General features: G+C 37.7%; 1 protein-coding gene across 2 annotated transcripts in view; it reads left to right on the top strand.

Annotated features, from left to right (window-relative positions):
• Nucleotides 1-25,250, top strand: part of CD38 (CD38 molecule) — a 135,144-nt gene that overhangs the window by 92,344 nt on the left and 17,550 nt on the right. For both annotated transcript variants that reach the window (XM_069069458.1, XM_069069468.1), the window contains 3 exons: nucleotides 14,533-14,659; nucleotides 16,039-16,174; nucleotides 20,939-21,021. In XM_069069458.1, the coding sequence (XP_068925559.1) occupies nucleotides 14,533-14,659; nucleotides 16,039-16,174; nucleotides 20,939-21,021 (346 nt within the window). The remainder of the gene's footprint in view (nucleotides 1-14,532; nucleotides 14,660-16,038; nucleotides 16,175-20,938; nucleotides 21,022-25,250) is intronic.

The following is a 25,250-nucleotide window of genomic DNA, read 5'->3' as shown; positions in this document are numbered from 1 at the left end:
TTTAAGATAAGGACTTTGGTCCTATCTCACAGGTTACATGCATAATATTAACTTGGAGTTTACCAAAAAATAATCATAGTAAAAATGCTGATAAACATATTTCTGTAACACCTTAAGATTTATAAGTTACTTTCCTTACAATAAGTTTGTACAGCATGTAGGGAGTGAGGGGTTGTTTTTGGTCTGGACCTCTGGTTTTATCAGTCTGAATAATTCCCAGCATGAAAATTCCATGCTCTGATGCAGAAACAGCAGCTCTTCTATAATTTATAATCTTACAGAATATACTCAATTTTACAGAATAATCTTATAGAATCTTACAGAATTTATAATCTTATAGAATAATCTTACAGAATACAGAGAAGTTAAGTGACTTACTCACAGCCACTCCTCCAATGTGTGTCAAAAGCAGGAATCCATCTGACAGTGAGGCAAGCCTTCTATCGTGATACCATGATAACATTATGCCATGCTGCCCCCCACTACATAGCATCACCATTTTCCAGATGGGGAAATGGAGGCCCAGAGCAGTTAAGTGATTTTGGTAAGGTTAACTTAGGTAGTAAGGAGGAGAGCTGAGTCTAGAAGCCAAGTCTGTTGCCCGATGTTGGATTGATATTATTCTGTATTTATGCTGTATATATTTGTTCGCTTCTTATCCCTCCCATTAGACTGTGAGCTCCTTGAGACCAGGGACTATCTTTTGTTTCTATTTTTATCCCCATTGCTTAGCACAGTGTCTGGTACATAGTAAGATCTCAATAAATGTTTATTGTTAATTGACTGAAAAAGCATGTGTACTCCATTATAAGGTACCTCATTGCTTTGCAGAAGATCTAATATTCCCTCCACTCCCTCCATAGTACTTGTTCTTTTATTGCCCTAGGGAACCCACAGTGAGTAATTACCTCTGCCAATGCAGATTACTACCTTCCATTCACTTTATAGTCTCAGAGAGTTTAATGAAAAACTAGTAGTTTTTTCCTCCCTCAATTTTATTGATCCACCTTGTTTTTACATTACAAAAATTTATAGGTGACTTGCTTCATAAGGAGTCTCTCATAACAAAATAAAAATTAAGTAAAACTAATAATAAAGTGACTTCATCTAAAAGTGTGTGCAACAAATGTCTCTAGACCCACCCCAACTCTTTATTTTAAAAAAAAGCCAACATAAATCTATTTTCTCTCCATCCCATTCTTGACTTCATAGAAATAAAAAAAGAAAAGAAAAAAACCAAAGTTCTTGAAACAAATATGAATAATCAAGGAAAACAAATTCCCCCCAAATCTATACCATATATAAAATTTTATTACATACCCTAAATCTATTACCTCTCCATAAAGAAAGCATATTCATAGTTGGTCATCTAGAATTAGGACTGTTCATTATAGTGATCAAAGATAGTTCTTACAGTTTTCAAAGTTGTTTGTCTTTACTATGTTATTCTATAAATTATTCCTCAGCTTCTGCTCATTTTATTCTTCATTAGTTATTAAAATCCTCAAAAATTTTCATGTTTATAGCATTGATATTACTGATAATATAGTTTTTTTCTGTTTAGGTAAAAGCTTATCTATTTTATTTTTTTCTTCTAAAAAAACCTATCTGGTTTTATTGATCAATTTAATTGGGTGTGGGGGGAGACTGTTTTCAATTTTGTTGATTTCTTCTTAATTTTCAGAATTTCAGTTGTTGGTATTTATATTTTTAAAAATTTGGTATTTATAATGTTGATATTGCCTGGGGTATTAAGAGATTAAGTGATTTGTCCAGTATGTCAGAAACCAGACTTGAATGCAGGTCATTCTAAGCCCAAGGTCTCCATCCACTATGAAACATTATATATCTGCTGTCTAAAAATGCAATGGGCTACTTCAAGAGAGAGGGAGCTCCACATCACAAGAGAGAGACCCTGGGTAGCTACTTGTCAGGGATATTACAGAAGGGGATAGGGAACTCTGGTCCAGTCCAGGTAGCATGACCTCTGAGATCCTTTCCAATGCTTTTGTGTGTGTATGTGTGTGTGTGTGTGTGTGTGTGTGTGTGTGTGTGTGTGTGTAGATTAGCACTTTATAAAGTGCTTTGTCTATATTATCTCATTGTATTTTCACAACAATCCAATGAGGTATGGAGGAGATATCTACTTCTCATTTTACAGATGAGAAAATTTGAGCTCTCAGAGATAATTTATTCTTGGAGATTATTATGTCAGAGAGTGATTTGTCCAATTTGATCTGGGACTCCATTCTAGGTCTTCTGACTGCATGTAAAATTCTCTGAGTCCTCTTTTCCCATCAGATCTGGTCTGTGGGTTTGGCTCAGTGTGATAGTAATGGAATATAAAGATCCCCCTGTATTGGCTTGGTTTTCAAATTGATTGTGTTAAAACCCAGAGCTTGTTAATCCCACTTGTGGGATGGACTTGTTGACTTGAAAAGAGAGTGCTGAACTGGGAGGAACTGGTGACATAGATTTGGAGAGACACAGGAGAGAGGCAGAACTTTTTGGGGCTCACTTTGAGAAGTGTTCTGTGATTTTATCTGGATTATGGGAAGCCGTTGTCCAGAGCCCCCCAGCTTTGAAAAACCCAGATGTTGAAACCCAGATGTTGATTTGGTATGGATGTAATGGTTGGACAGTTTGGAAAGCTGTCTACTTGATCTGTTTCTGTCTTGACAATTCTGCCTGTATATTCTGAAGTTTGGGGTGCTGACCTTTTCCCCCTGAACTAGGTAAATGATATATGTTTGACTGATTAAAGTAAGCTTGTTAACCCAAAAAGTTCTTCTGCCTCTCTCCTGTGTCTCTCCAAATCTACATCACCAGTTCCTCCCAGTTCAGCACTCTCTTTTCAAGTCAACAAGTCCATCCCACAAGTGGGATTCACAAGCTCTGGGTTTTAACACAATCAATTTGAAAACCAAGCCAATACAGGGGGATCTTTATATTCCATCACTATCACATTCACTCAGTCAGTCTGTCACCAAGCAATTATTAAACACCTACTTTGTTCTAGCAATTGTGCTAAGTGCTAGGGTTACAAAGAAAGGTACCCCCCCAAAAAAAACCCAGTCCCTGTTCTCAAGGAGCTCACAAGATATAATAGTGGAAACAACCCCCCCCCCCAACTATACAAACAACTATGTATAAACAAGATATATACAGGATAAATTAGAGATAACCAAGAGAAGGAAGGCACTGGCAGTAAGAGGAAAGGCTTCTTGTAGAAGGTGGGATTTTTCTGGGTAAGGAAGTCGGGGAAGCAGGAGATAGAGAAGAGTGAAGGAATTCCAAGTATAGACAGTCTGTGAAAAATTAAGGAGTTGAGAGATACAATGTCTTCTTGGGGCTCAGTTATGAAGGACTTTAAAAGCCAAACAGAGGAATTTAGATTTGATCCTGGAGGCAATAGGAGCTTGTGGAGTTTATTAAATGGGAGGAGGAAAGTGATATGGTCAGGCCTGACCTTAGAAAAATCAATCTTCAGTCCCTCAACACCACCATAATAGCTAAGGGGATATTATCACCAGTATTTGAGAGGCATGCATTGTATTCCAGTGCAGGATCAGAGGATTAACTTTTCTCCCCTCCAATCTACCCTACCTCAACTCTGTTGCCTTTCTTCACATTCCCCACCACAGGTGGGGAATGCGAAAAGTGATGAGTGGTCTGAGAGAAGAAATAAGCACTTGGGTTAAGTTTCCTGGTCAAGTGCACTTTATTTCTCTGCCTCCAATCCTGCTGATGTTTCCAAGAAGAAGTAAAAGAATATTGGAAAGGAGTTAAGAGTCAGAACAAGAAGTCCTTTAAGAGCCTATTGAATTTAATTATAGGAATTAAAACTTGCTATCCTAAGGACAATAGTTGCCAAAAACTTCTTCTAATCCACTTATCAAGATGCCTCATAAATTTTGACTGATGTAAGAATAAGTCATATACATTTTTCTTCTTTCTTCTTGTTGTCTTTGTAGGTAATATATTTTTTCATTCTTTCTTCCTGTCTTCCTTATTCTCCCTTCTTCCCCTCTTTTCCTTCCTTCCTTCCTTCCTTCCTTCCTTCCTTCCTTCCTTCCTTCCTTCCTTCCTTCCTTCCTTCCTTTTCCTTCATCTCCTCTTTCCTCTCTACAATCCTTCCTTCTGTTTTTCTTTCCTTTCATTTTCTTTCTCTCTCTCTCCTCCCTCCTTTTTTTTCTTTCTTCCTTCTTACCTCCCTCCCTTCCTTAACCTGCATTTCTTTGATTATTAGTGATTTAGAGCACTTTTTTTCACATGGCTTACATAGCTTATATCTCTTCCCCTGAAAGCTGCCTGTTCAAATCCTCTGACCATTTATCAATTGGGGAATTGCTCTTATTCTTACAAATTTGAATCTCTTCTATATTATATAACTTAGAAATGAGACCTTTATCAGAAAGTGGCTGCTAAGATTCCCCCTCCTCATTTACTTATCTTCTAATTTTAGAGTTTTTTGTCAAAAAACTTTGAAATACTTCATAATAAAAAATGTCCATTTTACCCAAGGTGACAAGTCAGCCACAACTAGCATTTATTAGGCACCTACTATATGCTATGCACTGTGCTAAGCACTGATCCTCTCTATTTCTTATTTGATCATGAACTCTTTCCTTATCCATAGATCTGATCATTTCTTCCTTGTTCCTCTGATTTATTCATGCTGTCACCCTTTAGGTCATGCATTCAATTGGAGTTTATCTTGGTAAAAGGTATAAGATGCTGGCCCATGGTTGTGGTTCTTCAGTCATTTTTCAATAGTGTCCAACTCTTTGTGATCTCACTTGAGGTTTTCTTGGTAGAGATACTGGAGTATTTTGCCATTTCCTTCTCCAGTTCATTTTTACAGATGAGGAAACTGAGATAAACAAGGTTAAGTGACTTGTACAGGACCACACAGCTAGTAAGTATCCCACGCTGGATTTGAGCTGATGAAGATGAAACTTTCTGATTGCAAGACCAGTGTATCACTTAGTTTTCCCAACAGTTTTGTTGAATAGTGAGTTCTTGTCCCAATAACTGGGATCTTTGGGTCTATTGAACACTAGACTACTGTGCTCATTTGTTTCTTTTCCCCCCAATCAATTTCTCTTTTTCTTTCCCATGACCAAATTGTTTCAATGATTATTGCTTCATTGTAGCATGATTTAAGATCTGGTACTGCTAGGCCAGATTTCTTTCTACTTTCTTTCACTGATTTCCTTGATATTCTTTATCTTTTCATTCTCAAGGTGACTTTTATTAGTATTTTTTTCTAGTTCTATAAAGTAATCCTTTGGCAGTTTGGTTGGCACGATACCAAATAAGTAAGTTAATTTAGGTAGTATATTAATTTTTATTATATTGACTTGGTCAACCTGCCCTCATTGAATTTAGACCAATTGGACTGTTTACTTTAACCTGTGTCTCCACTTACACCACATCTTCCTCCTACAGGACAGAGGAGTGGGATGTGTATGTGTGTGTGTGTGTGTGAGTGTGTATGTGTGTGTGAGTGTGTGTGTGTGAAATAACATAGGTGTGTTCCCCATCAATGGGCCCTCTCCTCTTTTGTCTTCAGCCATGTGTCCTTGTGTGAGCAAAGTTCAGAGGATTACAAAGTCTCCTTCTATACTTCCCTAACACACAGGTAACCATCTCCTTTCTCTGCCCAAGACTTTGGTATCATACTATTGTCTCTAGGACAAATTACAAAATTTTAAGGTTGGCATGAAATGTCTCTGGCAGTATGGACTTCAATGCCTGTGGGGATGGGGTCAGAGGAATGCTGGTGAAGAAGGCTATAATTTATCAAACCAAATGTCATGTATGTATTATGCTAATTGAATTCAGAAGAATTTCACTCCAGGTTTCTTGGGGCACTTACACTGATTTCATTCTGATCTGAGCACTGCCTACTGTGGATAAGATTAATTTTCCTCCCAAGTTCTTCAAGTTGTAGATTAAAAATACTTCTAAAAATGTTTTCTCATTGGTAATCAAAAATAATAGAATGTATACAGAAAAGACATTTGATAGTATATTCATATGTTTAAGTGGGAGGAGATTTCAGGGGAGAAAAAGAAAGAGTAAGAAGGAATCTAAATGATGCATAGAAGGAAAACTACCCTGCTCCAAGACTAGTGAGAGTCTGCTAGATGGTGCAGTGGATAGAGTGTTAGGCTTAGAGCCAAGAAGACCTGAATTCAAATCCAACCTCAGAAACTTCCTGACCTTGGCTAGGTCACTTAAAACTCTGTTTTCCTATGAAGTGGTGATCCAATGGAGAAGGAAATCTTTGCCAAGAATACTCCTGAAGGAGTCACAAAGAATTGGACACAATTGAACAATAACAATATTCCATTATGGTGATTTCATAAGCAAAATCTGTTAAGTGTTGCACCATCCTGCAGGAAGTTCCCTTTGCTTTGCTTAGCTTACATTTATTATAAGGTAGCATCATATTAGATGTGTTAAAGAACTGTCTTTTCACAGTTATCAATGAAGTTAACTTGAATTGATTGCTGATGGTGGGGGATTCACTGCCTCTAGTCTTTCTCCCCTTCAATACTCCCTTCACATCTGCTCAGACTTTTAATGGAACCCTATTCTTTACTTTTTGTGAAAAAAAAAATCATTTTTGTGTGGCATTCAAAGCTCCCTTAAATCTGAATCCATTTTCTCAGTCTTATCTCTTTCTCAATACTCCAGGTTGATTTAATTTGATTTGAGATGTAGAATGTTTTAGTAGAAAATGTACTGGGATTAGATTCAGAGGATCTGGATTTAAATTCATCATGGGAACCTGGCCAAGTCATTTAACTTCTGAGGGCTTTAGTGTCTTCATCTATAAAATGAGGGGGTTAGGGTATCCTTTTGGTATCCTTGAGACTAGATGATCTCTCACTCAAATCTGTGTTCTTTGATTCTATGATTTGATTTGGTTTAATTATAAAGCAATATGACATCATGGATAGAATGCCAGATGTGGAGTCAAGAAAATTTGGATTCTGATATCACCTCAGACACTTCCTAGCTATGTGACCCAAGGCAAGACACTTAGCCCCATTAATCCTCAATTTCCTCATCCATAAAATGAGGATAATAATAGCACCTACTTCACAGGATTATTGTGAAGATCCAATAAGATACTGTCTGTAAAGTCCTTTGCAAATCTTAAAATGCTATATAAATATTAGCCATTCTTCTTATTATTCCACATTACCTTCCTCCCAGCTGGTCTCTGAACCTGAACTTCAATCTCCTGCTTCCAAGCCTTTATCCAAGCTGTGCCTCAGAAGTGGAATGCACATTTCTATCTCTTAAAATCTCTGATTTCCTTCATGATTCATTTCACATTCCACCTTCAACTAAAAGACTATCCTCATCTCCCTCATTGTATGTAGTGTTCTATCCATCCTCAAATAATTATTTGTGTATATATGTGTATACACATAAATAATACAAATTCTATAATCATATATATAATCATACATATATTTGCTTAAAGATATCATCCCAGTAGAATTTTAGCTCCTTGATGGTAGGGATGCTTTTTTTTTGTTTTGTTTTGTCTTGGTATTCTTGTTACAATGCCTTGTACACAGTAGGTGCTTAATAAATACTTGTTGCACTGGATTACTCCCATGACTAAGGAGCAGTAGAATAGTGTTGTGGGGAGAGTACTGGGTTTGGAGTCAAGAGAAAACTGCATCTACATGCCAGCTTCAATACTAGCTATACAGGCAAACCACTCAATCCTTGTGAGTCTCAGTTTCCCTTGCCAAGTGGGGATGATAATACTTTTGATATCTATCTCATAGTGGCATTCCAAGCCCTTTGCAAACCTTAAGGTTTCATAAGTATGCTATTACTTTTCTTTGTTTTATCTGGCACTCTAGGCAACCTAAATAACTTTTTCCCCAGATTAAGCCTCATGCTTTCATGCCTTATTGCCTTATGTGACCTCTTACCTTTGCCTATTATTCTTTTGCAATCTTTAAGTTCCCTCTGTTCCTAGTTTAAATGTCATTTCTCCAAGAAGTTTTCCCTGTTCCCCCTAGACAAAAGCGATGTCTCTGTCTCCTGAAATAAAAAGCCCTCTGTCCTTCCCTTTGCATTTCCACATTCTGATTTCTATAATAGTCAATTGTATCTTGTGTTCAGTTGGCCCAGTTGAAAACCCTATGGGGTCAGAAGTCATATCTTAGTGTTCTTTATAGCCTCCACAGCTCTTACCTAGATCCCTATTCATTTTAGTATTAGTTTTCTTAAAAAAATATTAGTGAAGGAATGAGTGAATTATGAACTTCTAGAAAAAGAGATGAAACAAACATTTAAAGATGAGATGAATTTTAAACTTGTACCGAACTTTTCAAGATTAAAGTACAATGAATTCCTGTTGAAGTACTAGGTGCCATCTGACAGAGACACAGCCAAAGGGCTGTGTCTCAACATGAGTCTTTCCAGAGGAACAGTGCAAGGGTTGGTCCTTTAGCAATCCTGGAAGATCTCCCCTTCTCACTGCCAGATTAAAATCCCTCATTGTTTCTAAAGTGAGCAGTTTGGTGTTGAAGGAGATGCCAAGTATCAAAGTTGGAGCCAAAACAAGAATGACCAAGGAGAGGAAAGCCTGGGTCCTCATGAGGGTCCAAAGAAGAGACATCAAGATGGGGAAATGACTTTATTCTGATTTTATTGATTATGTAAAAACTTACTTTCATTAGCTTGATCATTTTGATATGGAAGAAGTATGGAAGAAGAGGTATGGAAATATTAATAATAATACTTATATAGCATTTTAAAGTTTGCAAAGCATTTTACATGTATTTTCTCATTTTTATCTTCACAATAGTCCTGGGAGATTATTGCATCATGCTATGATGGCAGGGACCAAGTCTTACTAAACTTTCCATTTCTGAGATGAAGAAGATAATACTCAGCATATACTAGAAATATACTAAATGTTTGTTGTACTTAACTGAACTGAATTGACTATTATAGCTGGAAAAGACCTTTAAGATTATCTAGTTCAATTCCATTTTACAGATGGAAAAACTGAGGGAAGGAAATGACTTGTGAATTCTCCTGTAGTTCCCAAACCTTCTTTTCGTCATTCACTTTAACAATCTCTCCCACCACTCTTTTTATTCTAGCAAGTGATTAAATTGACTGATACAGCTTTTACTTCTTTCATATAGCTGCATTCACTCTTAAAAAAAATGTAAATGGGGCAGCCAGATGGCTCAGCGAGTAGGAGTACCAGCTCTAGTGTCGGGATGACCTGGGGATCAAATCTGGGCTCAGATACTCAGCACCACACCCAGAAATAACTGGCCATGAGCAAGTTACTTAACCCTGATTGCTTATTTAAAAAATGTAAATAGTATTTTATTTTTTCCAATTACATGTAAAGATAGTTTTCAATATTTTTTATTATATTTTGAGTTCTAAATTTTTCTTCCTCCTTTTCTTTCTTCGCCCTTTCCTCTCCTCTCCCCTTTTTAAGACAGCAAGCAATCTGATGTAGTTATAGATGGACAATCATGTTACACATATTTCCACATTTGTCATGCCACATTCACTCTTTGGTGAAATATGAATGGGTCCAGGAAAAATGCGAAGTGTGTCCCCAGTTTGTCCCTTCCCCATTATACATCTTTTTTCTACTTTAATAGTTCCCACTGTACATCTCTTATACACCCACTATCTTTATGTTCTCTTCCCAGTCCCCCTTCTCGAAATCTGTTTTCAGGAAAAGGCCTATTATCATTCATTTACATCTTTGTATAATTTTAAGTCAATGTATGATTATCTCATTCAAGAGTGTTTGAATTTTCTCTTAAAAACAAACTATTTGTTGTGCAATTAAAGTCTCTTTTTCCTCCCGAGGACATCCAGTCCTGTAGATGGACCATGAATGGGTTCCAGAAGTAAATAGGAGAAACATCAAAGACACAATAAAGGAGATTCCGGACCCAAAAAGGAGATGGCTTTTCTTGCTTGTGGGCCTTTGCTCATCCTGTTCCTTGTATATGGAATGTTCTTCTTACATTTCTTCACCTGTGGTATCTGTGCTTCTTCTCTAAGGTCATCTTCAATATGACATCGTCCATGCAGCCTACCTTGACCCCTGAACTTCACATAACACTTTGCTTTGCAACTTCTTAGTAGAAAGATAATGGAATCATAAGGTCTTAGACCCAGGAACCATCTAGTCCAACCCTCTCATTTTACAGATATAGAAACCGAGGCTCAGAGAAGATAGATGACTAGGGCAAGGTCACATAAACAAATCATAATCCTGGTTCTAAGGATTATATCTATTGTGCATTACTATTCATTTTTAGTCATCTGGATAGTATCTTACCCGCCTATCAGTTATGACCTTCATAAGACCAGGAACCATATCTTCTCTAAACTTGTCATTTTCCCTAGTGTTTTAATAAATGTTTGTTGCTCATTCCATTAATTGATAAACTATAGAATATGCTTCAGGTTTGCAGAGCTGGTATTGAACTCATGAGCCACAGTCAAACACACTGACCTTGACCCCTACTTCATGTCACTGATCTCTTCCAGTACAAAGGTCAAACAACAACCTCAAAACAATGGCTAGGTAGGCTGAATTCATAGACTTGAAGATTAGAAGTGGAAGGAACCTCTAAGTCATCTAATTCAACCTCTTTTTCAAACGTAGAAATTGAAGCCTGCCAAAGTAAAGAGACATGCCCGAGGTCACACTGGTACTAAGTAACACGTGTAGCTGGCACACCAGCTCAAGTCCTTCACCTCCAAACCTGGCACTCTTTGCACTGTCCTATATATAAAGACTCCAAGTTAGCTTGGTGATTTGATATCTAATCAGCCAATCAACCAACCATTGAATTGGGTTAGCTCCTATGGGTACGAGACATGTGAGCCAGGATCTTGGCCCTTAAGGAGCTCATAATCTTGTAAGCTTTGGGCACCTACCATTCAAAGGAGTCCCCTCTAAATGTGCAAGCGTTTGGAGGAGGGTGAGACCTTGGTGGGTTAGGATCTCAAGGAAGCCTCCCTGGAAGAGAATAGTGTTTGATCTGTGTCCCAGACAGATGCACAAAGCGTGTGTTTCCATCTCTCCATGTTACTTACCTGGACCTGACACCAGATGAAACATGTTTGTACTGAAAAAAATTAATGAGTTCAGATCTACACAATCAAGCCTCTTGTTCCACAAAGGCCCTAAGCCACATACCTCCTTTTAGTCTGCAACACTACCTCTGACTTCAGTGCCCAGGTGTTTTGCCAAGCACAATGTTCCAGGACAGGACACTGCAAAGAGGAAAGAAATTTGCCTTCATTTGCAGCCAATTTTAGTTATAGAACTTCATGCCAATGGAAGCTTCTATCAACACTCATCTGTAATGTAGACAAAAAATTCTTTTAAAAAAAAATGTCTCTTCCTTCACAAGCACTGGTTTCTTAACACCTCCTGAGATTCTAGGGGAATTTATGAAATTGTCCCAAGGAATTTGAAGCAACAAACCTTCAGTTTCTTTGCTAGTAAGGTCGATCTGTTCTTGACAAAGCAGAGGGCTCAGGAGCAAAATGAAGGGACGCCTCCCTGAATTGTAAAAGTAAAGGGATGGTCATATCACCTCCTTTTCATCAATCCAGTTAGATTTAATTGTTCAGTTGTTTTCACTCATCCACGAATCTTTGTGACCCCCCCCCCCCTTGGAGTTTTCTTGGCAGAGATAGTGGAATAGTTTGCCATATCCTTCTCAAGCTCATTTTACAGATGAGGAACTAAGGCAAACAGTGACTTGCCCAGGGTCACACAGCTAGTGAGTGTCTGAGGTGGGATTTGAACTCACAAAGATGAGTCTTCCTGATTTCAAGGCCAGTGCTCTGTCCACTGAGTCACCTAACTGCCCCCCAAGTTAGGTTTAAGGATGTGGAAAATGCCGACAGATACAAACTTGAAGTCTTTAGGAGCCAACTGGCTGCTGATGACTGCCTTAATCAAGCATGGAGCTAATGAGTCTGCTCTGCCCTATGGCTTCCTGGGGGAATAATGCCCTTCCTCTTGGGTCTGCTTTCTGTGACTTGCCTTATGGTCCTACAATCCCATCTCATAGGACAACCTTTTAGATATTTTAGTGTGAATTTCAAACTCCAAATAATAGTAATAATTGAAATGATGACAATGGGTAATTCTTTGTTCCTGAAGGCAGGTGCTTTCCTTGAGGAATTCAAGACTTCATTCTCCATGCAGCCATTAATCTAACCCCCCAGAGCAGTTTCTGAACTCTTTTCTTTGCCCTTAGCTTGCAAGCATGCTTACAGGACTCACATGGGGTTTGGGGACAAAGTACCATGTCCAGCAGGGACTGGACTATAGAAACCAGTTTCTTTGTTCCCATGGATTAATGAGAATCAGGTTGGGGGGAAATTTCTATTGTTCCATAATATTCTCATAGGCAAACCTAACTCATAGGTCGACCAGGAAGTTACCTTTTTGGTAAAAATCTTTCCCATCCCAGGACCCAAATAAATATCTTCCCCCATCATCTGCTACCATGAAGATTCTTTTAGTAATCCGTTCTTTGGGGCAAAGGTAGCCTGTCTCCAGGATGTACCAGTTATCTACAACTATAGCATGGTAGGAAGACCACTGGACTGGGAGTCAGGAAACCAGGGCTTTGGTCCTGGTTCTGCAACTAGATCTGGAGAAAGAGGTTTCTTCTTTCTGGTTTTCATGCCATCACCTCTGTCAAGAAGCAGGTAGCATCATCATTGGAGCTTGGGAATTGTGGCTGTCATTGCATTGATACTCATCTTTGAAAGTTCTTTTTCTTTTTTTCCTTATTAGCCACTTTTATTCTACCTTTCCAGTACAAAGGTCATTAAAAATAATTTTTCTTTGTAATGATATTGTCATATAGATTGTTCTGGTTCTGTCCACTTAACTGCATCAGTTCACACTGGTCTTTCTAATTTTCTCTGAAACTATCCATTTACTCATTTCTTATGACACAATAATATTTTATTCCATTTATGTGCCATAATTTATTTAGCTGCTTCCCAATAGACAGAAACCCCTTTAGTTTCCAGGTTTTTTCTACTACGAGATCTACTGTAAATAGTTTCGTACATATGGGTCCTTTTCCTCACATAGTAAGTATAGGCCTCTTATTAGTATTACTATCATTGGTCAAAAGGTGCACAGTTTAGTGACCTCCTTATTTTATGAATGAGTAGCTGAGGCACAGAGGTTCAATGACCTGCCCAAAGGTCCAGGATATAGGATTTGAGCCCAGGTCTTCTGTGTCCAAAAGAACACACTTTTTATTGTACCACAGAGATTGTTATCACCCCACATCCAACCACTTCTCAGATTGAAGTTTGGATTAATTTATGAGGATTTTCCCCAAAAAACTAGTTTGGAAATAGGAACCTGGGAATAAATGAGTCCAGCAAACTTTGACAGGAGAATAAAAGGATGAGAGACAGGTCTAAAGCAAAGGGTACTTCATGGGGAAAGCCAGCCTAAGTTTATTAGGGGAGCTCTTCATTTAAATTCAATAAGCATTTATTAAGCACTTACTACATTCAAGGCACTGGCCTAAGAAATGGAGATAAAAAGATAGACATGAACTATGGGGGTGGCTAGGTGGCACAGTGAATAGAGCACTGGCCCTGGAGTCAGGAGGCCCTGAGTTCAAATCCAACCTCAGACACTTAACATTTACTAGCCCTGTGACCTTGGGCAAGTAACTTAACCTCAATCTCCCTGTCTTCCCCCTCTAAAAAAGCAACAAAAAAAAATGAATGATGGCATCATAGTTTACCTAGGCCTCCCACCACAGTTCTTGTTCTTGATCTGGACCGGAACCAAGTCCAACACTCTTTCCACTACATCCTGACCCTGACACCCTCTAACTGCATGACCTTGGACAAGTCATGTTGGATCCTTGAGAATCATTTTCTTATTTATAAAATTTTGTCGTTGTTTCGTTATGAGCAATGCTTTACAACCCTATTTGGGGTTTTCTTCGAAAAGAAACTAGAGTGGTTTTGCCATTTCTTTCTCCAGCTCATTTTACAGATGAATAAACTGAGATAAACAGGGTTAAGTGACTTTCCCAGGGTAACACAGCTAGTGTCTTGAAGTCAGATTTGAACTAGGGAGACAAGTCTTCCTGACTCCAGGCTCAGCAATCTACTGTATCACCTAGCTGTCCCATCTCTAAAATGGAGATAAGTCATTCTCATAGTAATTATTTTGCTGTGTTTTGGGGAGGAAACCAAAGTGCCTTATTTGTGAATTATTTTGTTATACCATAGAAGTCAATACAAATCTGGCTGATTTTATCATTGAGAAAAGTGAGATCTCCATAAACTCTCCAATTTTACCTAATATCTAAGGATTTATCCAACAAACAATCAATGGACATTTAAACCTATTGATGATGGCTGATGGCAAAGAACTGGTTATTACTTTGTTTAGGCATTTGGGCCCTATACAAAGACACTTTCTTTCTTTTTCTACAGAAAAGATTGTCTGAAAATATGGGAAACTTTTAAAAATGCATTTATTTGCAAGAACCCATGCAACATCACAGAAAAAGATTATCAGCCAGTAATGGAGCTGGCTGCTTATCCCATACCTTGTAATAAGGTAAGTCACTGTTTGGACTTCATGGACACATATTTGTATCCTGAGTCACTCTGGTCAGATCTACTTTTCCCATTATTAATGAAGTCATTTTATTTATAATTTTTTTTAATCTTTTCTTTTTGGAGGGTGGGAGGCAGGGCAATTGGGGTTAAGTGACTTGCCCAAGGTCACACAGCTAGTAAGTGTTAAGTGTCTGAGGCTGGATTTGAACTCAGGTCCTCTGGACTCCAGGGCCGGTGCTCTATACTGCACCACCTAGCCGCCCCAGTGAAGCCATTTTTAAAAAGAAATCTTAATACTCGGGGCAACTAAAAAAAAGCCCACAGTGCTGATGTGGTTAGGAGACATCCCAAAGGGCATGTTTACCTTTCATAGGGCAGGCTACTTTGTGCTAAACAAGGACTGGGGTGGATACCCAATCTTTCTCTGCCTCAATTTCTCCAATAGTCAAATGTTGGACCCGATGACTTCTGATGTCCCTCTCTCTCAGATCAAAGTTGAAAGGAATCTTAGGTCTCATAGGATAAATTTCCAACCAAGGCAGGAATACCCTTTGCAATATCTATGACTGATGGTTATCTAACCACTCTACATGAAGACTTCACAGACTCAATTGAGTCACATAATTACAATAATATTTATGCAGGACTTAAAGATTTGCAAAGTGCTTTAAAAATGTTATCTTATTTGATCCTCACAATGTAAGGTAAGTGCTGTTAATATCCTTATTTTATAAATGAGGGAACTGAGGCACAGAGAGGTCAAGTAACTTGCCTAGGATCACACAACTTAGAAAGTGTCTGAAGTCAGATTTGAACCCTGATCTTCCAGATTCTCAGTACTAAGAACATTTTTCCTTAAATTAAACTCAAATCTGCTTCTCTATCACTTCTACTTTTCTTTTTTTGCTTTTTGGAGGGGGGAATGCAGGGCAATTGGGGTTAAGTGACTTACCTAAGGTCACACGGCTGGTAAGTGTTAAATATCTGAGCCTGGATTTGAACTCAGGTCCTTCAGACTCTGGGGCCGGTGCTCTATTCACTGTGCCACCTAGCCGCCCTATCACTTCTACTTATTGATTATATTTCTGCCTTCTAGACAAACAAGTCTTTTACAAGGCAACCCTTTATGTATTTCAAGACCAAAATCATATACCCTTAAGTTTTCTCTGAGTTCAATATTCCCAACAGTTCGTATGTTTCCTCTTAGGACGTAGTGATCTGGTCCCTTCACTGTCCTAGTCACTCTTCCCTAGACACACAGCGGTTTGTCAATATCTTTCCTAAGAGATTCAGACATGAACCCAGTAATCCAGATGGAATTGGTTGCGGGAGAGGTCGAGAGAGAGTGGGATAGACCAATTGCCTCTTCTTTCTTAGACTCTCCTTTGGAGCAAAACCAGTGAACTGGCTCATAAGTACACCAAAATCCAGGACAATTTACTTACCCTGGAGAACATGCTGCTGGGCTACATGGCTGATGGACTCACATGGTGTGGAAGCCCTTCAAGTTCAGGTGAGAGTTTTAACATTTTAATTAAATTAAGAATACTCAGAGTGAATGAGGTCCAGTCTGATTTTGTGTAAGATCAGTTTGTGAAAACTGATGTTATGGGTCCATCTTTAGCAGTATTAATACTTTCTGTGCCTCTCTAAGGATACCAGGGCACTTTCCAACAAAACAATCCTGTAGGCAAGCAGTAAAGTATTACCATTTTTCACTGCATAATCATCACAGATTTTATGCCAAAATTCCTTGCAAAAATGTGGGGTGCAACGGTTATGTGAAGTTTTTTTTTAAATTTGTGCCAGTATTTAAAATCATTTAATACTAGATTATCTTTGGTGCAAGATTAGGATGCATGGAATACTAGTGAATATATGTTAAGATTGAATAGTCCCAGTCAACACAGAAGAGTGTTAGTGTTAACACAGACTTAGGATAAAGTCTTGGGCTATGCCTACAGTTTGGAAATACAGATGATGGCCCAGTAAAGGTTACTAAGAAGGACTGACTACACAGGCAGTAAGAGAAATGCTGTTCCTATAAGGTCTGTTTTTTTTTTTTTTTTGCTTTTTTGGAGCGCAACTGGGGTTAAGTGATTTGCCCAAGGTCACACAGCTATTTTTTTTTTTTTTTTTGGTGTGTGTTAAGTGTCTGAGACCAGATCTGAACCCAGGTCCTCCTGACTCCAGGGCCGGTGCTCTATTCACTGCACCACCTAGCTGCCCCCTTGTAAGGACTGTTTTTGATGTAGTTCATTACTCTTCATATCTCCACTCCTTTTTGTAGATGTTCCTTTTAATAATCCCTTTAATAATATGTGCCATAAAGATAATGAAAAATGATTTAGTGATCATGTTTGTCATTTCCTTCAGGACCTAGGGCTGTCATCTATCAGGTGACTTGAATTCACTGAGGCTGGCTAGGTACTCCCTTATCATCTCCTTTAAGGATAGTAATCTTTGGTTTTAAGTCTCAGCCATTGTGGCAGATGAACTGTACCATTTAGCTGGGAAGATGCAAGTCTTACCATATCATGTGACCTCTTCATGCTAGTTTTGCCTGACTGTCTGCTTCCCTTGCGCCTACAGCTCTCCATTGGGTTGAGTGACAATACCATTAGTATTGCAGCACTTTAAACAAACCATGCAAGTCTGCTTTCAGGAATATACTAACAATGTATGTGTGCTGAGAACTCTAGGCTTACAATGTGCAAGAGATAAATGTGTATCCACATACCAGTGGTGAATACATTGCTACCCTGTTTACCTTTTAAGTGGTGTGATGAACAGAATCATACCATGTGACCATTAGGCAATGAAGAGTTATAAACCAATTTTTGGACTATGAAAAAAAAACCCAGGGTGCAACGATTATGCAGTGAAATATGGTATTGACCCCAATTTGCGAAAAAGGAAACTGAGGTTTAGAGAAGCAAACCAGTTTGCTCTTGGTTATGCAGTCCAGTCCATGTTGGAGCTGCTGGTACTGATTCCAGTGTTCTATCCCCTGTAACAGAATTGCTTTTAATCTTAGATCTTTAAGTGATGTCTATTGCATATGCTCAGCTCCCCATTCTCTTACCCCCCCCCCAAAAAAAAGAATTCAGAGTTTTCATCATTCTTGGAATTTTTCTTAAAATCCATTTTCTTACATTGCCAACCTGACTCCTGATTGCCTCTCTCTCATCTAAGGTTCCCCTAACTGATGAATTTTTCTACACTCTCTGAATTTTGCCTCTATCTTCCAATTTTTAGGAGGCTTCCTCTAAAAATTTAGTATTTAAAATTTCTAGAAGATTTCTTTAATATTTTATTTTGCTTTGATCTATTCACATGATTCAGATTATCTTCTCTTAAAGATGGAAGAGATCATTTAGTCCTCATTTTACAGTGAAGGTACTGAATCCCAGTGAGGTTAAGTTGCTAATATCAGGTCACACAGCTAGGCAGTTACAGAAGCAGAATTAGCATTCAGATCTCTTGGATTCTCGTGCAGCCTCCCTTATCTTTTATATTTTTCCCATGATTATTTTTGAGCAGGTTAAGGGGAGAAGTAATGGAGACTGGCTAATCAACATGACATTGTCAATAGAATCTTGACCTTGGAGTCAGGAATACCTGGGCTGAAATCCCACCTCTGACACTGATTAGCTGTGTGACTCTGGGCAAGTTATTTAACCTCCCTGTGACTCAGTTGCTTCATCTGTAAAATGAGAGGGTTGTCCTTGATGGTCCCTAAGACTCCTTCTCACTCTAATGATTTTTACCCCCTTTTATATAAAGTAACATATTGGGCTTTGACGTGTTTTCATGCTGGAACTTCAGTCTTTGGTTTGTTAAATGAAAGCTTTAAAAGAAAACACAGGGGTGGCCAGGTGGCACAGTGAGTAAGAGCTCTGGCCCCAGAGTCAGGAGAGCTGGGATCTGTTCCAGCCTCAGATACTTAACACCCACACAAAATAACTGGCCTTGTAACCTTGAGCAAGTTACTTAACCTCAATTGCTTAAAAAAAAAACACAACCAATCCTTAACACTGGAGGTTTGTAATTGGAGCTTCCTTACCCATGAAAGGGTGGGAAGTGGGGAAGAGGAAATTCATTCCATATGGAAGGGAAAATACAACAGTCAAAAAGGTGAGATTTTCTTCTAAAGAAGGAGCTATAGGTGACTTTTTCCTTTTATATAGTTTAAGCCTGACATCATGACCCTATATACAGATAATCTGAGATATTCCCATTGATCTCTGCATTTTAATTATCCTGATGCCCCTTCATTTTGCCAGGTGTCACAGCTAATGCTACTCTTAATAAAACCTTGCAAATTAGAAAATCCCTAAAGTTGGCAGAGATAATTTATAGTGACAGTAAGTCCAGTTAACAAAATTGAGCATTGGAAAATATTTCTAAACTTTTTAATCATAAATATTTGATGGCTGATTAAAAAAGTTCACTGAATTGCAATTATCTGGTAACACTTTCAGTTTTTTTTTCTGGTGTTAGGGAAATAAAAATGAAATATTTTGTTTGAATGGTGAAATTGTTTATTTCACTACTTGAGACATAATTGCCTTTTATTTTAAAGGATATGATCATAGATTACCATTTTTCAATTGAATTTAAAATAATTTGACTTTATTTTTCAAAGGCAGTTATTTATGTCTTACAGTGACTTAAATAGAAATTTGTTAGAATTTTTCAAGAGCAAAGTACTCTCTGTTGGCAGCTCATATCCCTACATTTCTCCATTTAAGGTTTATACTCCACCTTCTATCAAAGAAGGCTTTGAGGTATTCTTTTGAATAGGCTTTTAGGAGCGAGAGTTAGCAAGTACATCAGATATTATCTTGTTCATTTTCCTCATTTGACAAAGGAGGAAGCTGAGGACCAGAGAGGAAGAATAATCTGCCCTAGGTCACACAGGTATCAAGAGGCAGAGCTGGGGTTCAAAACTGAGATATTCTGACTCCAAATCTCTATCCCTTCCACATTCAACGTCTCTGTCTAATGTGAAGATGTGATTAAAAGAAGGGAGCAACGATAGTAATTCACATTTCCTTAGATTTTCAAGGTTTACAAAGTACATTTCTCACAATGTTCAATAGGTATTGTGTCATTTTTGTTGGTCAGTCTTTTTTCAGTCATGTCTGACTATTTGGGAACCTTTCTGGAGTTTTCTTGGCAAATATACTGGAGTAGTTTGCCATTTCCCTCTCTAGTTCATCTTATAGGTGAGGAACTGAGGCAAACAGGGTTTAGTGGCTTACCCAGGGTCACACAGCTAGTAAGGGTCTGAGATCTAATTTGAACCCAGGTCTTCCTGACTCTATCCACTGTGCCACCTAGTTACCTAATTATCTTCACTTTAAAGATGGGGAAACTGAGACACAAAATGTTTAAACACTTGGACCCAGTTACATGGATAGTAAGTGTTGGCATGGAGATCTTGGCACAGGTTTGCGGATGCCAAATCTAGCACTCCATCCACTACCCCAGGCTGATATATGTTAGAAAGGAGATTCAATGATTAATGACAATAGCTGGATAATGTCAATAGTAGGTTAGCTAGAATAGCCCTGAAGAAATTGTACAAGGGTCAAGGAAGTAAAGCATCCCATTCCATAGTCAGATTAGGATTAAAATGTAAAAATCTAGGAGAGGGAACAAACTGAATCCAATTCCCACTGAGGTAGAGACACCTAATACCAGACTTTTCCTGAGAATGAGATCTGGTAGAATGAGCAGGAAAAAAAAAACATCTGGCAACTGGGGACCTAAAAATGGGAATTGGCATAGATTGGTGAGCAAAGCGTACAGAAGGGAGAGTCTGTGAATTATGGAGACAAAGTTCATCTTCCTCAGAGTTGTGTCCCAGGACAACCCTGGCAGGAGGTCACTATGAGCCAAGCCAGGCTTTGTTCTTTCGACTCATTTAGGGGTTGGTATAGGTGAATGATACCCCATGCCTGGTCCTTCCATTTCAAGTTTCCTTAAAGGGAATGTTCATATAAGTATTTTGCCAAATGATGACTCAAATATCTTCACTGTGTTCCTGTCTAGATCTTGGAAAATAAGTTGAATGCTTGGCCAGGATTCCAGGAAGCACTTAGTTCGATTAGGCCAATATTCGTCCATTTTCAATATTCTCTTCATATCTACTTGGCAGGAATGTGGTCTGAAGGTTTCTCTGTCATTACTGCATTGTGGCAGCATCATGAAACATGTTTTACAACCTCTCCTTTCATCTTCCTTATTCTGCACAAAATATCTTTTTCAGAAATTGACTATCAATCTTGCCCACGATGGGATGAATGTGCCAACAACCCCAGCTCAATATATTGGAAAATGGCATCCAAAATTGTAAGTACATTGCTTGAATCATTGCTTCAGAAGGTAGTAAAAAGAACATTGGACTTAAAAGTTAGAAGATTTGGTTTCTGAGTTCTGGCTTATATACTAACAAATTGCCTTGGGCAAATCCCTTCAGAGCTTCAGCCTCTCCATATGTAAAATGGGCTTAATCGTATTTACCTAACCTACCTTGCAAAAGCTACTATAAAATAGTATCTTTGCAAGCTGTAAAGTGATTTGCCCAAGGTCATACAGGTAGTCAGTGGCAGAGCTTAGATTTGAATGCTGGTCTTCTGGCTTCAAATCCAGCATGCTATACATTACAAATCGCTTTCTCCTTCGAATGACCACTCACCCATGACATCTGCCAGTTATGTTAGTGAATTATTGTTATGTGACCTTCTAACTTATGTTGCTGTTCCACCCTAATCACCCATAACCATTTTTAGTCTGTCCTTCCCAGTCCAAAGATCATTCTCCTTGGAAGAGTAAAGAAAAGCAAAATGGGAGTTCAGTGGTTCAGTCTTGTCACTGCGACCCATTACAATCATCTCATATACCTCTTGTTGTGGACATATTCTTTCTGTAATCCTTTTCTTACCCCCAGCACAGCTAAAACCAACAAGACAAGCAAGCAAAAACAACAACAACAGCACAAAAACACAAAAACCCAAAAACCCAAACCATGTTTGGTTGTCGTTAGCATTCATTTCCAGCCTCTGCGCACCCTGGGATTTTGAGTTCCTGGTGCTGTTCTTAAGGGAAGTACAGTAAACTCTTCTTTCACATTCACCCTCAGTTTCTTTCCTCTGCTTCTATCTTCTAAGCATAACTTTTCACCAAATGAATTTGCTATTATTTTATCAAGTTCCATAAAGTATTCTTTGGTGATTTGATTAGTATAGCATTAAAAGTACAAATTAACTTTGACAATATTTTCATCTTTGGTATATTAGCATGACCCAGCCATGAACACTAAATGTTCTTTCAGGTCTTTAGATTATTCTTTTTATCATTAAGAAGTGCATGAATTTATGCAAGTCTTTTGTGTGCTTTGGTAGATTGTTCCCTAGATACTTTTCACATTATGTAGTTTATTATTTTGTCGTTATTTAGAATGGGATTTTCCTTTCTATTATTGCTTCTTGAATTTTTTTAATTATTATTAAAATGCAGTTGATTTTGGAGGGTTTATTTTGTAGTCTGAAACTTTATTCAAGCTATTGTGTCTAATTAGTACCTTTGCTGACTGATTTCCTAGGATTTTCCAGGTATACCATTATATCAATAGCAAACAGAAATAGTTTCATATCTTCTATATCTATCTTTATGCCTTTAATTTCTTTCTCCTGTCTCATTATTGTTGCTAGTAATTCTAGAACTATATAAAATAACAATGGGGAGAGTGGGTATAATTGTTTTACTCTCATATTTGTTGGGAAAGGTTCTAGTGTATTATCACTGCATATGATGCTTGCTTTTGACTTTGGATGAACTTTTATTCATTTATTTATTTAGTTTTAGTTTTCACCATTCACTTCCACAAGATTTTGAGTTCCAGGTTTTCTCCCCATTCCCCTCTCCCCTCACCCCAAGATGGCATACAATCCAGTACAGGTTCTATATATACATTCATATCAAACATATTGAAGATATTAGTCAAGTTCTAAAGAAGAATTAGAACCAATGGGAGAAACCATGAGAAAGAAGAAACCAAAAAAAGAGAGAGTAAGCAGTATGCTTTGATTAGATTAGTTTTTTATGGCATTAATAAAAAGATTTCTCTATGCCTATAATTTGTTGAACTTTTTTTAAAGCATAAATGAGTGCTGTACTTTGTCAAAGAAATTTTCTACATCTATTGAAATAATCATGTTGCTATGGATGTTTTAATTTTTAATGTGATTAGTTCTATTATTTTACTAACATTGAACCATCCTTGCACGACTGGTATAGATCTAACAGCCATAATGAGTGATTTCTTGGATAAGTTGCTCTAATCTGTTTAACAGGATTTTGTTTAAATTTTTTTAATTGACACTCATTAATGATACTGGTCTATAGTTTTCCTTCATGTTTTATCCTTCTCTGGTTTCAATATTAGTACTGCATTTGTCTCATGGAAAGATTCTGGGAGGTGCTTTATTTCCAAATTTTTGAGAATAATTTATATAGTAGGGGTACTAATTAAAAGTATAATAGAATTCTCCTGTGAATCCATAAGTCCCAGGAGTTCTTTATTTCCCCTCTGATAGTTATTTTGCAACTAGTTCTTTTTCCTTTTCTGAGACTGGGCTATTTAAGATCTCTAACTGGTCTTTTGACAATTTGAATATTTTATTTGTTTTTAAGGCTCTCCTCTATTTCTTTTGTAGTTTCAGTTATGTTAACTTATACCTGTGCATAATAGGTTCTGCTTTTTTTAATTTCTTGTTATGATTTTACCTTACTCATCGACTATTTTATTGATTTGATTGTCTGCCCTCTTATTTTTAAAACAGTTCAGCTAAAGAATATTAATTTTATAATCCTTTTCAAAGTTCTATTTTTTAGTTGTATTGATTATTTCTATTGGCTTTTTTGTTTCCCAATTTATCTATTTCTCCACTAATTTTTAATATTTTTTATTTTAGGTTTATTTTTTGGCTTTCTATTTTTTTAAATGCATATTCAGTTCACGAATCCTCCCTTTTTTCTATTTTCTTGGTGTATCTTTATAGGGATATGATTTTTCCTGAGGACTGCTTTAGTTGTAGCATGTTTAAAAAATGAGCAGGTCAACACATCCATTAGAGCTACATCCATTTCTTTTGTTAGCTCCCCTTTCTCTTTGTCTTCAGAATGTCAGCCATAAGAGCTTTGATCTCTCCTCTGCCAACGTTCCTAATGACTATTAGGTCATTACATCCTACCTAGTCTTTCTTTTTGACACTGTTCTCACCAAATCTAGGATGCATGTCAGACTGTATCCAGATTTCCTCTCCTCTCCAGCCCCAAATTCTGTGATATAGTGCTCATATACCCTGTAGTTTCACTTCATTTTTTCTAAAGAAAGTGGTTAAAAAATCATCAAATTAAATAAGTAATTAAATTAATTAAAAATTAAATTTTTGTCTATTTATTTTATGTCCTTTCTCCATCTTTTTCATTAGAATAATATGAGAATTTGTGACATGCTTTTCTAAAATATAGTTAAACTCTACAGTTTTCCATTAAATGGAATGGAACTATTGCTGGTTCTGTGTACTCATTACATTCTTTTCTAAATGTTCACTCACTGAGCCTCTTTTTAATGATCCATTCTAGGACTTTCCCAAGAATTAAGATCAAACAAGCAGATGTGGGCATTCCTTTGTGGACACTCCTTTCCTCATCCTTTTTTAAAAATTAATTTGTTTGTTTCCTTTTAGTTTACAGGATTCAATTCCACAATTCTTTGAGTTTCACATTTTGTCCCCCTCCCTCCCCTCCCCCCCCATGGCGGCTTATAGTCAAGTATAGGATCTGTAAATACTTTCACATTATACATTAGTCAGGTTATACGGACGGATTGTACCAGCTGGAATGAAAAATGATAAAGAGGACATAAAGCCAAATAAGAGAAGGAAAAAGATCAGGTATTTTGCTTCCACCCGGATATAAACTTTGTTCTTTCTAGTTCTTTCTCTGGATGCACATATTTCTCTCCATCATGAGTCTTTTGGGATTGACTTATATCACTGCATTGCTGAGAAGAGTCCAGTCTATCAAAGTTGGTCATCACACATACGTTGTGTCTGTAATTGTGTACAAATTTCTCCTGGTTCTACTCTTCTCACTCAGCATCAGTTCTTTTAAGCCTCTCCAGGTAAATATGAAGACCATCGGCTCCTCGTTTCTTATAGCACAATAGTATTCCATAACATGCATATACCACAACTTGTTCAGCCATTCCCCAATTGATGGGCACCCCCTTAATTTCCAATTCTTTGCTGCCACAAAAAGAGCTGCTATAAACATTTTTGTACATATGGGTCTTTCTCTCATTTCTATGATCTCTTTGGGATATAACCCTAGGAGTGGTATTGCTGGATCAAAGGGTATGAAAGTATTTATAGCCCTTTGGGCATAATTCCAGATTGCTCTCCAAAAAGGCTGGATCAGTTTACAACTCCACCAGCAATGCATTAGTGTTCCAATTTGCCCACATCCTCTCCAGCATTTGTCATTTTCCTGTTTTAGATGTTTCAATCTGACCT

The sequence above is a fragment of the Petaurus breviceps genome, unplaced genomic scaffold, assembly GCF_028583685.1.
Source record: "Petaurus breviceps papuanus isolate PSGF00001 unplaced genomic scaffold, PetGlider_PUasm1.0 140, whole genome shotgun sequence".
Classification (NCBI taxonomy): domain Eukaryota; kingdom Metazoa; phylum Chordata; class Mammalia; order Diprotodontia; family Petauridae; genus Petaurus; species Petaurus breviceps.
The sequence above is the reverse complement of the archived record's forward strand: the minus strand, read 5'-3'. Positions and strand labels throughout refer to the sequence as shown.